We start from the raw sequence: 13,652 nt of genomic DNA on the forward strand, positions 1-13,652 counted from the left end.
AATACTGACCAAATAAGTGTGAACGTGGCCTAACCGTATAACTAGGAAGGGAGCACTTCCTATAATTTAAGGGGGTCTGTCAGGACATTTAGTAAAGCTAAACCAAAGATATGGCTGTCTAGGTCATAGAAATACAACTTCATGAATAGCCCCAAAGTGATGTGCCATCATGTATAACGAATGTGCTAGGCCGATGCAAAAGCAGTCCTAGCCAGCCGGCCCCCAATGCATTTCCAGGCTCATTAGCTGTTTTCCTTGGCACATCACTTTGGGGCTATACAGGGAGGCACAAACTTTTATTTCTACCACCTACAGATTCAAGTATTCTGTTTAGTGACACTATATGACCCGAGAGATTCCAATTAAATCAATAACCAAACTGGGGCTGTAAAATGCATTTGTACTATGCAGATTTCTGTTTCCACTGGAACTACAAGGATAATATGAAGAGTCAGCACAAAGAAAAACAAGGAGTCCTGGAAGTGACGCTATGACCCTCACAGATCCTGGTTCTCATCATCAAGTGTCTGGGATTACATGGAGACAGAAGAATTTGCACAATTGACATCCACAGAAGAAGATCTGTGGTCAGTTCTCCAATATGTTTGGCACAATCTCCCTGATGAGTTCCTGCAAAAACTGTATGCAAATGTATCTACAAGTATTGGCCTGCCTTTCACCAAATATTGATTTGCGTTAGATTTATTTTTTGTTCATTCACTTTGTATTTCGGTAACTGATTAAAATAAAATAGTAACTAATTTTTTAAAGCATTCTACCTTTGCAGCATTTTTTCCACACCTGTCAAGAACTTTTGCCCAGTGTTGTAAAGTTACCTGTATACATTTGCACCTTATATTTCTTTTTTAATGTATAATCCTCTGCTAAATTATATCTGCTGTAAAAGGTTTTGTAACCTCAAAAATGTTATTAGTGGTGTAGAGAGTATTGCGGAGAATAGTACGATCTAGACAGTTAAGCAGTTCTTCATCTTCTCGTGTCTATATCCCTTTCCTATACATGACGTCAGGTCTAATAGCTCCTGCATTGTTTGAGGATTACCACCTTTAAAAGAGCGACAGAAGAGCAAAAACAATGGGATTTGGGAGAGGAGAAAGGTATGAATGGGTCTGATTCAGGCAGGCTGACTTACTAGTACTATCCTGCTGCAGAGCTATGCACGGCATTCATCTGGTGGAGAGGTTATACATCCGGTTCTTGTTTAGCAGACATTGTGCTCGCAGAGGATCTGCACTAAGGGCCTGGTCACAGGGGATGTCCGAGCCGTGGAAAATATCCACAGAGCGGAGGGCTTGCACGGACACGCTGTAATCTGCAGCAGACAGCTGGCGAATTTTACCCTCGTCATTACACAAAGATGGAAATCGGCACCAGCGCGGTGAGGATTATTCATGGAGATTTGCTGCAGAAATAAATGCAGCAAATTCGTCCTGTGCAAATAAGTGTCCATATTTTACTGCAGATCACTTATTCACTGCTTCTTACCATGTTTGTGCAGAACGGCAAGGGAAATATAGGTTTGGGTACACTAAACTGAACTAACCTTACTACTCAAAGAGAAATGGATCTAAGGGGTAAGGTTTCTCCTTGTGGAGAGTGACATGCTAGGTCTGGCACGACGTACAAGTCTCCTCACTCTGACATGCCTGGCAAGTCACTCTCCACAAGGAGAATCCTTAACCCTTAGATCCCAGTCTTAGCCTCTCACCACAGATCTCATACTTTGTACTGACGAGGGGAAATACCACGAAACACCGTGTCCACAAATTGAGATTCTGATTTGGCTTTTATCCCAAGTCATATTTCAAGGCTCATTAACCCCTTAATGACAAGGTCGCCTCCACCTCTGAAGTGGGCTCCAGCGACGAGCCCGCATCTTTTTCCGGCACATAACAGCTGAACCGTGGCTGTTAACATGTTAAATGTTGCTGTCAAACTCCGACAGCAGCAATTAACATGGCCGCGCCAGAAGCGCGTCACTAATCCCGCCCATCGGCGCGCCCGTCATATGATTGTGGGTCACCAATGGGTTAGCATAAAAACATCAGCTCGATGCGCAAAAATAAGCCCTCACCCAGATCCCGAAAAATGAAGATGCTACAGATCTCAGAAAATTGCGCTTTAATTTTTTTTATTATTTTTCTTTTACAACTTTGGATTTTTTGTCACCACTTAAATAAAAGAAAAACCTATACATTTGGTATGTGCGAACTCGTAATGACCTGGATAATCATAAATCGCAGGTCAGTACAACTCGCCCCGCAAAAAACAAGCCCTCACATGACCATTTTGACCAAAAAATTAAAAAAAAAGTTATGGCTCTGGGAAGGGGCGCAAACAACAAAAACGCAAAAACCCAAGGTGGTAAAGGGCTTAAAGGGTCTATAATGACTTTTAGGATTGCTACTTCCAATAGGTTGCACTAGAGTTCAAGTCCTCTTCCTTTCTGAAGAGAGCATTTCTATGAGAGAGAGAGAAAGTAACACTATAAGGATGAAGGGATTACGGTAAGGTTAAAGGTCACCACTTTGCTGTAATGCTCCCTATGTTTCACCCTCCCCGAGTCTCCTCATGCCTCCACCAATCATCTGTACACTGTATAGTGGCCGCGGCTGGTACTGTACATCCACCCCTAAAGCTGCGTGCCCACTATGCGTTTTTGCCGTGGAATATCCGCAGCGAAAACACTTAAAAAAAAAAAAAGCTTGGCAATACGTGCCCCATGGTCATTGCGGAAAAATCCGCAGCATGTCCATTAATTTTGCGTACACGCAGCATAATTTCGGCCATTGACATGCATTGAAACGCATAACATTAAGCGATTCAATGTGCGGATGGTACCCGGGTCTGGAGAAGAAGAGACTCTCCTCCAGACCTGGGTACCATAGTACCCATAGCAAAAAGAATTTTAAATAAAAAATAAACATTATACTCACCTTCTGATGGCCCCCGGTCTCCTGCATGATGCGTCCTGGCTCCCCGGCGGCTCGCGGTGGTGTAAAAGGACCTTCCATGACGTCATTTAGTCATGTGACAGGTCACGCGACTGCTGACGTCGGCGGTTGTATGACCTGTCACATGACTAAATGACGTCATGAAAGGTCCTTTTACACCACCGCGAGCTGTACAATAGACCGGACGCATCATAGAGGAGACCGGGGGACATCGGAAGGTGAGTATAATGGTTATTTTTTTTTACCTTTTTTTTTTTTTTAACTATTAACTTGGTCACACTATATAAATCCATGCCGGCTGCATGGATTTATATAGTGTGACCAAGTTGCCAAGCACTTTTCCAAGAGATGCTAAAATCCCTTGGAAAAGCGCTTGATAACCCGCATGCAGAAATGCATGCAAAAACGCGTGACAAACGCTTCTACCTGGCATGAAAAATGAATGTAAAATCCGCATGTGTTTTTCCTACAAGGGAGAAGCGGAAAAAATCTGCAGCATTTCTGCATCGTGGGCACTTAGCCTTATTCAAATCAATAGGGGGTGGATGTGCAGTACCTGGCCACGACCACTAGTCTATCTACGAAGCTGCGCAGCTTCACAACTGAACAGTTCCAGCTGTCACCGACAACGGGAACACACTCCTACCGATCCCAAGGATAGGTTATCAGCGTTAAAGTCCCGAACAACCCCTTTAAGGGGAACCTATCAGATTATTCATGCTGCCCAAAACGTGGGTATCATGGATCACATCCTGGCTGCACGATTTCTGCCAGCTATATCATGCTTTAAAACGCTCCAGTATGTCAGAAAAAAAATATATTTTGAAGATCCGACCGGGGACCATAGGCAGAGATCAGAGCTGGACTAGTCAGTTCTTCAGCTATGAACCCCTGCTGGATCTTCAAAGTAAATTATTATTTTTTGAAACACCACAGCTTTTCGGTGGATAATAATCACAGAAGCAATTCAGCAGCCGGGCTGCGATTTATGCTGCCAGCGGTTTAGGCAACATGAATCACCTGAGAGGTTCCCTTTAAAATACTCATCAAACGCCACCGTCCCCAGTGCTGTACCGCTCCTCTTCTGGATCACACGGAGGTGAGTGTGTAGACCCGACGTCAAAAATGTAAGTTTGCAGAGCAGACAATGAACACTTAGGTGACCCAAAGGAGGAGCGGAGCCATTCTGTAAACCGGGGAAGACAGAGATTGGCAAATATTTTAAAAGTATCTACATTACATAAAAAGATTAGGGGACAAAAATTTTGCCAGGAGGGCTTCTTTAAATAGGAGCTGTCAGCTCTTTGGACATTTCTATTCTGGAAAAAGGTTTAAAGTCCCCATAATGTAACAATTTTGGATCATTTTTTCTTCTAATGCTCCACTGTACCGTTCCTCTGTAACCCCTCCTAGAAATCTATGAATAAACTGATACCTGGGTGTTACAAGATGGGCTGCCCAATCAGAGCTGTCAGAGAAGAGGGAATGGTTAACACCCATCTGTCAGTTTAGTCTTACACTTCCAGGAGGAGCAACAGAGGAACAGCACAATGTAGTGATACAAGAGAAGATGCTCCAGAATGGTTATTGCTTGGTCAATGCAAGTATTTATTACAACGTGTGTGTCAGCAGAGCGGATCGTCCTCCTCCATAAAGTGGTGATGCAAAGTTTGAAGTTTACTAGACGTCAGGAGAGAAGAAAAGTGGCCCCGAGCTCAATCGTTGAGTCTTCGCCAACTCAGAAACAGAATGTTGTAATTAAATGGCTGACGTCCTCCTGGATGGTTACTTAACACACCGTTTTATTTTACCTTCCGCGCCTTTAACCAGAACATTTCTATTATCATGCACAATGGAGTGTTATGAAACAGCTCAGCTATGCTCCCTGAACAGGATACAACTGTAGCCAGGGAGCACGTTTGTGCCAAAAATGTATAACTATGTTTGATTTGGACACAGAGGGAAACTATGGAAGGAGGAACAAAAAAAGCACAACAAAAATAACACAGTATTTGGTGAAAGCAGCAGTCCTATGTATAAAGGCCATATCTGGATGGGAAGAGGTCACAAGAAACATAAAAAAGTTTCCATTACCAGTTTATCTTTTATTCGTTCCCCATGAATAAGAAAGTCACTTCTTCCGGTGCCTTCTGGGTACACTTTTGAGACTCCAACCCGACTAATTCCGCCGCCTTCATGTGGTAACCAACCCCCGCTAGAGTCATCTCTGCTCATAACCACAGCCTTCACACGCACTATGTAGTTGTCACTGTGAAAGAGGGAAAAAATACAAAATTAGTAACGGAAGCGGCAGATACAATGTATACGGATGTGAATAGGTAAAAATAATCACAGTCCCCAGCGCGGACAATGTAGAACAACTGTGAATTATAGGGACGGACAAACTCATCCCAAACTTTTAGGGTGCGGGGTATCCCATGTAATCATCTGTTATTGGCAGGGGAACCCAGCAGCCATTGAAATCAACGAAACGTGCAAATTAACGCAGACATGTGCCCGATTTTCCAAAGTCACCGATGTGCTCTACTGCATCATAAAAATGAATATATGTAATGGATATCAAATATCCAAATTGCATAGTTTGTATTCAAACTCTTCAAAAGTACCCCAAGTGCTACCAGTGTTTGCACAGTTGCCACTTGTTAGACTACGTTCCCACAAAGCGTTTTTTTTGGTGAGTTTTTTTTTTTTTTATGTCATGCATTTTTGAAAGAATTCAAGTGTCCTATTTTACTTAATGGGTGCAGAAAATCTGCAAAAACTCACCAAGAGCTCATTGTGGGAAAATAGCCTAAGGCCGGGGTCACACTGGTGTATGTTCTCTCATGCGAAAGAATCGGGCCGATTATGCTAATGACACTCGGATCAAACGCTGTTAGCTTGATCCGATTATCTCGCATGAGAGAACGCAGCCCAGGTGTAGAGAAGACGGAGGACTTAATTTCTCCATCTTCTCCATTGTCTGTGTCGGCGGAAGTTGGACTGCACTCGGTAGACATGAGAGTGCAGTCCGATGTTTCACACGCACCCATAGACTTGATCTGAATATCAGAGCCACTTGCAGCAAGATGGAGCTTAGAGAATACAATCCCGAGCACAGCGTTGTACACAGGCCAGAACCAAATGGAAACAGAGAAACTGAGCAAAGACTCAAAGAAAAACCAGATGTTTGGCTGATGCCTTCTAGTCACCTGACCGCTGCAGCTAATCACAGCCTGCAGCAGTCCTCACTTATGAATGGAGCAGACTTGCTTACAGAGTCAGTGCGGTTTGCGCAGGAAAGAGTATGTTACTTTTGTATTTTAAAGCACATCCAAGCCCTACCATTCAAGAACATGCACTGTGTTGTGATTTTATGGGGGAAAGGTGACAAATAACCATGTGCAACATAGTAATGTTTTCCCATTGAAATGAATAAAAAACATTTTCAAAGTATCTGAAACAACTTTTCAGGAGGAGTTTGGAGAATAATCAGCTTTAAAATCCACAGAAGAATAAACCCCAAAACCTCCACGTGAACATATACCAAGTTTCGTCACGAAATCTAGCATGACTACTTTTACGGGCCAGTCCCCTATAAAGTGTTTGCCACTATATTTCCGCACCCTGTACACACAAAAGGAGTTTTTTTTTTTTCCTGTACACAACACAGACACTCCCCCATTGAGAGCGGCAGGAAATTAAGGATTACAAAAACTAAAAGTGTTTTGTAAAAGCAGCTGCTCAACAACATTGCCGAAGGCGTCCTCAGAAATGTCACCCGGCCCGATAGCGGTAAAGAGCTGCAAGGAACATACAGACTGTGTAATGAGGGCCAATGTGTGCAGAGCAGACCATGAAGCCTCCCCATAGGGAAGAAACATGGGGTCCGACTCCGTCACTGCTCCACTGACCAGTATGCAAAACGCTTTAGTCGCTCACGGATCATTAGAGAAATCTCTTCCAACTTCTGTAGACAAACACAAAGTGAGTGCAAACCCCGAGCATAAAAGGGCCATGGCGATATAAGATTTACAATTAGGACAATTATGTGGCAAAATTACAGTCATTTAAACTGGTCCCGGTCCAGCAGCAGAATACAGGCTGTAGCCTCTGAAGAGGATGCAGATTACTGCACAATATGAGAAGCATGGAGGCAGCAGGGACCTGCCATGCAAACACGGCCAGTGCACAGTATCATCCAGAGCAATTGTGCTGCAATATTGCAAATATCCCTTGGGAATGTGTGCAACTTTCTAAACTTTGGAATCTAAAAGGAAAGAAAGTCAAATGTTTCTTTAGGCGTTAAGCTTTTGATTCCCCAAAGTCCCCTCATTTTACCTTGCTGATACCTTTACATCCCCATGGCATTCTCTTAAGCAGCTTCATCAGTCCAGTTCAGTCACCAGGAATAGCTTCCGGATGAACATGTATGCCTCAGTAATTTGTAGATTCACCAGCCTTCAGAAGAGGTTTGTAACCATCAGGCAGATGCAGTGTTGGCACATAGTTCCATATAGCCCTGAGCCCTAATTCACAAATGTTCCAAGCCATAACATATCATAAGAACCACTCAGCTAAGATAAATGACAGCCTTCCAACACTTTAAAAGATGAAATTCTGTCAAATCTGGGAAATTGCTAGCTAGAGCCTTGAAGGTACCCCAAGTGAAGTCATGAAAGCCATCAATCACTATAATGAAACGGGCTCTTATTATGACCACCCCAAGAAAAGAAGACCAAGAATTACTCCTGCTGCAGAGAAGTTCATCAGAGTTACCAGCCTCAGGAATTGCAATTTGACAGCACCTCAGATAACCTTCATAAATGATGCACAGACAAAGTAGCAGACACATCTCAACATCAACCACCGAAGCAGGCCTTTATGGTCAAACTACGGCAAAGAAACCAAGACTGAGGACAGAAAACAAGAAGAGAATTACTTGGGAAGACCAAAATAAGAACTGGGCATTAGATGAATGGAAATCTGTACTGTGGTGAGGGAGTCAAAATTTGAGATTGTTGGTAACAATTGCCAATGTTTTATGAGAATTGTATCTATGTGTAGTGTCGACTGTCAAACATGGAGGAGGAGATATGATGGTGTGAGGGATCTCTGCTGCCAACACTGTTGATTTTATTCAAAATTGAAGGCACACTAACCCAGCATGGTCAACCCAGCATTCTGCAATGAGGACATCCCATCTAGTTTGCAATTAGTGGGACCATCATTTGTGTTGCAACAGGACAATGATCCAAAACACCTCCAGGTTGTGTAAGGGCTATGTGATCAAGGAGAGGGATGGAGGCCATCTCCTTCACATGGACTCCACAATCACATAACCCCAACCCACCTGAGATGGTTACGAATGAGTTGGACCCCAGAGAGAAGGCAAAGCAGCCAACAAGTATTCAGCACCACTGGGAAAACCTTGAGGGCTGCTGGAAGCCATTCCAGGTGACTATTTGAGAGAATCCCAAGGGTGTGTAAAGTGATCAGTATAAAAAGGAAAGTGGATACTTTGAGAGATTTAAGATTTAACAAATTTGGCTTTATTTCACAGGTGTTTCTTTAACCATAGTTTCCTTGAGGTTTTGCTGCCTTAGGTCTGAATCTACAATGTGCACATTCCAATAAAAACAAAACAAAAAAAACACTCCATGAACAAGTGTGACCACACTTTTCACTGGTACTGAAGATATATATCTATAAAAAAAATTCTAAACTTTGATGCATGGACTGGCAACTGAAGCACAAACTCTCTTGACAGTGATTGAAATGGGCATCTAAAAGGATAAACAGCAGCGGTCGGAGCTAGCTCCAATCTCTGCTGTTAGTCACAGGTGTCGGCTGTATATTACAGATGGCACCTGCCCTATAAGGAGCAAACGCAACACGTGCAATCTGACACTGATATACATGTATGTCAAGGGGTTAAAACAACTGATCGCCCATGGTGCCTAAAGTTTTACCCCTACTCATCTGATGTTGATGGCCTATCCTAAGGATAATCAGTTTTATAGAAGTGGAAATCCCCTTTACCGCATCCAGACATCCGACCATACCTCTTCAGCGTAAGGAGCAAACTGTGAAGCAGAGACCGCACCATACCGGGCAGGTGTTGGCTGTGTTTCTAAGTTCCTATGTTAAGCCACAAATACAGAACACACAAGGTCTATTCTGTCAGGGTAAGGGTTAAAATAACCTGTCTAGAAGGATTAGCCGCATAAAAAAAAAGCTACCTGTCAGAGCTGAAAGGACAGACATGTTTAGACATTAAAAAGTAGAAAGACAGCCATGTTTACAGCACGGAGAGAAAGGTCAGGGTGTAGTTCAGTGAACCACCGAGGATGGTCTACCAGCGGGACTGTTAAAGTGTAGGACGAAAAGAAGAAGACGACGGCGGACGAGGAAGACTCCTCCAATTAAAAAGGAAAGCAGATATCATAATACTGTTGAATTCAGTAAAGTTTCTTTAGTACTTGCCCATAATGAGAGACAATCAGCGTTCGCATACTTTTACTTGGCAATGTTCAGAAGGGGAGGGGGGCTCATACTTATGATCGGTCCTTCCATACAGTTACATTATTGTCAGCAGCACAAGGGGATGGGATTATTTCTATCCCGCAAACAACAACAAACAAGCTTCAAAGATTGAGAACAGACGTTCAATCTGCTGATCCATTGCACCATGTAAATGGAGTTTAAAGGGATGGTCTCTCTTGGAAATTATGGCTCAACAGGGTCCCATCATTTGCTCGCCAATGAATTCAGAGTTCCAAAAAGATCCAGACGGACACGCTTGAGCAACTATTTACAAAACTCCAATGGAAATTAATGGAGAAAGTTGTGCACTTATCCATTCACAGCAGCAAGAAGGGACCCTAATCTTGACATCAGTGTAAGTCCCAGATGTTGGAATCGCACCTTTTAGATATTCATGGCATGTACTGATATACAGTATATATGCACACACACACTGCTCAAAAAAATAAAGGGAACACTCAAATAACACATCCTAGATCTGAATGAATGAAATATTCTCATTGAATACTTTGTTCTGTACAAAGTTGAATGTGCTGACAACAAAATCACACAAAAATAATCACTGGAAATCAAAATTTATTAACCAATGGAGCCTGGATTTGGAGTCACCCCCAAAATTAAAGTGGAAAAACACACTACAGGCTGATCCAACTTTGATGTAATGTCCTTAAAACAAGTCAAAATGAGGCTCAGTATTGTGTGTGGCCTCCACGTGCCTGGATGACCTCCCTACAATGCCTGGGCATGCTCCTGATGAGGTTGCGGATGGTCTCCTGTGGGATCTCCTCCCAGACCTGAACTAAAGTATCCGCCAACTCCTGGACAGTCTGTGGTGCAACGTGACGTTGGTGGATGGAGCGAGACATGATGTCCCAGATGTGCTCAATCGGATTCAGGTCTGGGGAACAGTGGGCCAGTCCATAGCTTCAATGCCTTCATCTTGCAGGAACTGCTGACACACTCCAGCCACATGAGGTCTGGCACTGTCCTGCATTAGGAGGAACCCAGGGCCAACCACACCAGCATATGGTCTCACAAGGGGTCTGAGGATCTCATCTTAGTACCTTATGGCAGTCAGGCTACCTCTGGCGAGCACATGGAGGGCTGTGCGGCCCTCCAAAGAAATGCCACCCCACACCATTACTGACCCACTGCGAAACCGGTCATGCTGAAGGATGTTGCAGGCTGCAGATCGCTCTCCACGACTCTGCCACATCTGTCACATGTGCTCAGTGTGAACCTGCTTTCATCTGTGAAGAGCACAGGGCGCCAGTGGCGAATTTGCCAATCCTGGTGCTCTGTGGAAAATGCCAAGCGTCCTGCACGGTGTTGGGCTGTGAGCACAACCCCCATCTGTGGACATCGGGCCCTCATGGAGTCGGTTTCTAACCGTTTGTGCACACACATGCACATTTGTGGCCTGCTGGAGGTCATTTTGCAGGGCTCTGGCAGTGCTCCTCCTTGCACAAAGGCGGAGGTAGCGGTCCTGCTGCTGGGTTGTTGCCCTCCTACGTCTCCACGTCTCCTTGTGTACTGGCCTGTCTCCTGGTAGCGCCTCCAGCCTCTGGACAGTACGCTGACAGACACAGCAAAACTTCTTGCCACAGCTCGCACTGATGTGCCATCCTGGAGGAGATCCCACAGGAGACCATCCGCAACCTCATCAGGAGCATGCCCAGGCGTTGTAGGGAGGTCATACAGGCACGTGGAGGCCACACACAAGACTGAGCCTCATTTTGACTTGTTTTAAGGACATTACATCAAAGTTGGATCAGCCTGTAGTGTGTTTTTCCACTTTATTTTTGGGGATGACTCCAAATCCAGGCCTCCATTGGTTAGTAAATTTGATTTCCATTGATGATTTTTGTGTGATTTTGTTGTCAGCACATTCAACTTTGTACAGAACAAAGTATTCACTGAGAATATTTCATTCATTCAGATCTAGGATGTGTTATTTGAGTGTTCCCTTTATTTTTTTGAGCAGTGTACATTAGTGCTGAATAGCCTTATATAGTAGCATTTTGACTGTATTTTGTAATTTTTACTTGGCAGGTTGAATTTTTTGCTCTATGTAGTACAGTTTATATATACTTTTGACAGCGATTTTTACAGGTGTTTTTTTTTTTTTTCTTTTAAGAGAAGTAGGGGTGGGGGTAACAATGAAAATTTCATCACAAAGGTGAAACATTGAAACATATAGTAAGCATACGAGTCTATAAAAGCTGCCTAATGGCGGGTGTTCAGGTTCTTGCATGTCAGGCTGCACGGAGAGGCTTGCTACAGAGATATGGCAATAAATCCGGAGGATTAGCGGGATTATGAAGATAATGGTGTTTTGAAAAGTGAATACAAAAGACCCAAAAATTATAAAAAAAATGGTAGAGGGGGAAGAGGCTTTTAGGATATACATAACATTCCAGAAAGAGTAACCAATGGAGCAACTATTAATATCTATAGGGAGGCCAACCCCATGAAAACCAACAGTATCCAGTGAGAATTGTGGTAGCAGTAGTGTCACTAGGACGGATTTCACAGCAGGAGACGTGACCGAGGTTACAGCAGGATTGTAACAGCCATCATAAAACCTGTCTTTGAGAATATAGCTTCCTTCCTCAGTGCAATTCTACATCCTCAAGCAACAAAGAGTGGCATGTGAATGATTCATCACCAGCCTGGATTATGTGCTCCTATGTGGATAGACATGGTCACCGTCGGTCTATGGCGCTACAGTGACCACAAAGGATTCAAAAGAAAAAAGCTGCATCCTTCTACGAAGGATCCTGTGTGAACAGATCTATAAGGGACACACTTCCTCTATGGAACAAGGTGTACAACCCTCCAAACGAAGTGTATAAGGCTGGCCATACCCATTAGATTAGGGACGTCTAACTCAAACACTAAAATCGTGGGCCAAAATCATGGGTCAACCAGTATACAAAATGATGGGCCCCACACACAGTCCTCCATACAGAATAATGGGCCCCACACACAGTCCTCCATACAGAATAATGGGCCCCACACACAGTCCTCCATACAGAATAATGGGCCCCACACACAGTCCTCCATACAGAATAATGGGCCCCACACACAGTCCTCCATACAGAATAATGGGCCCCACACACAGTCCTCCATACAGAATAATGGGCCCCACACACAGTCCTCCATACAGAATAATGGGCCCCACACACAGTCCTCCATACAGAATAATGGGCCCCACACATAGTCCTCCATACAGAATAATGGGCCCCACACATAGTCCTCCATACAGAATAATGGGCCCCACACATAGTCCTCCATACAGAATAATGGGCCCCACACATAGTCCTCCATACAGAATAATGGGCCCCACACATAGTCCTCCATACAGAATAATGGGCCCCACACATAGTCCTCCATACAGAATAATGGGCCCCACACATAGTCCTCCATACAGAATAATGGGCCCCACACATAGTCCTCCATACAGAATAATGGGCCCCACACATAGTCCTCCATACAGAATAATGGGCCCCACACATAGTCCTCCATACAGAATAATGGGCCCCACATGGAGGTGGTGGCACTGGTGTCGGGGGCCAAATATAATCACCCTGCGGGCCAGAGTTTGACATGTATGCATTAAATGCATGTAGACTTTACAATCGATCGGTTGTGAACTGTCCCGATCCCCAATACATGTACACTATTGGCTCTGGCAAGCGTGCATGTTTTGTAGGAAGAAAGGGGAGCAAGTCGCTGCCTGACACTTTTGACAGCAGCTTACTGCCCCTTATATCAATAATGATTGGTCAGTTGGATGTCAACATGCCTATCTCTCCCTTTTTTTAGGGTAGAGTTGGGAGGCCTTCATACAAATTGGATGATCAGTCAGTTGCAACAACAGCCACTGATTGCCTGCAGCAGTCACATGATGCCACCAGTCATCAGAGGAAGCCAGAAAGAATCAGGCAGCACAATGGGGAAGCAAAAAAAAATAAAAATTATTGGACACGCCTTTTACGCCTCTGTTCACATTTGCATTGGGGCAGTATGTTACTGTCCTATCAAAGCTTAAGTCACTATTGACAGAAAGGGCTACTCTATTCCTTTATAAGTAAACAAGGGTTCACCTGGTTCTTTTTGGATCAGTTA

General features: G+C 44.0%; 1 protein-coding gene across 1 annotated transcript in view; it reads right to left on the minus strand.

Moving 5' to 3' along the window:
* SPRED2 (sprouty related EVH1 domain containing 2) overlaps positions 1 to 13,652 on the minus strand; it is a 94,708-nt gene that overhangs the window by 46,517 nt on the left and 34,539 nt on the right. Inside the window, exon 2 of the mRNA XM_073672172.1 lies at positions 5,070 to 5,244. Coding sequence (XP_073528273.1) covers positions 5,070 to 5,244 — 175 coding nt within the window. The remainder of the gene's footprint in view (positions 1 to 5,069; positions 5,245 to 13,652) is intronic.

This window comes from Phyllobates terribilis, unplaced genomic scaffold, assembly GCF_046119375.1.
Source record: "Phyllobates terribilis strain yellow unplaced genomic scaffold, ASM4611937v1 Scaffold_3__8_contigs__length_932513732, whole genome shotgun sequence".
In the NCBI taxonomy this organism is placed as follows: Eukaryota; Metazoa; Chordata; class Amphibia; order Anura; family Dendrobatidae; genus Phyllobates; species Phyllobates terribilis.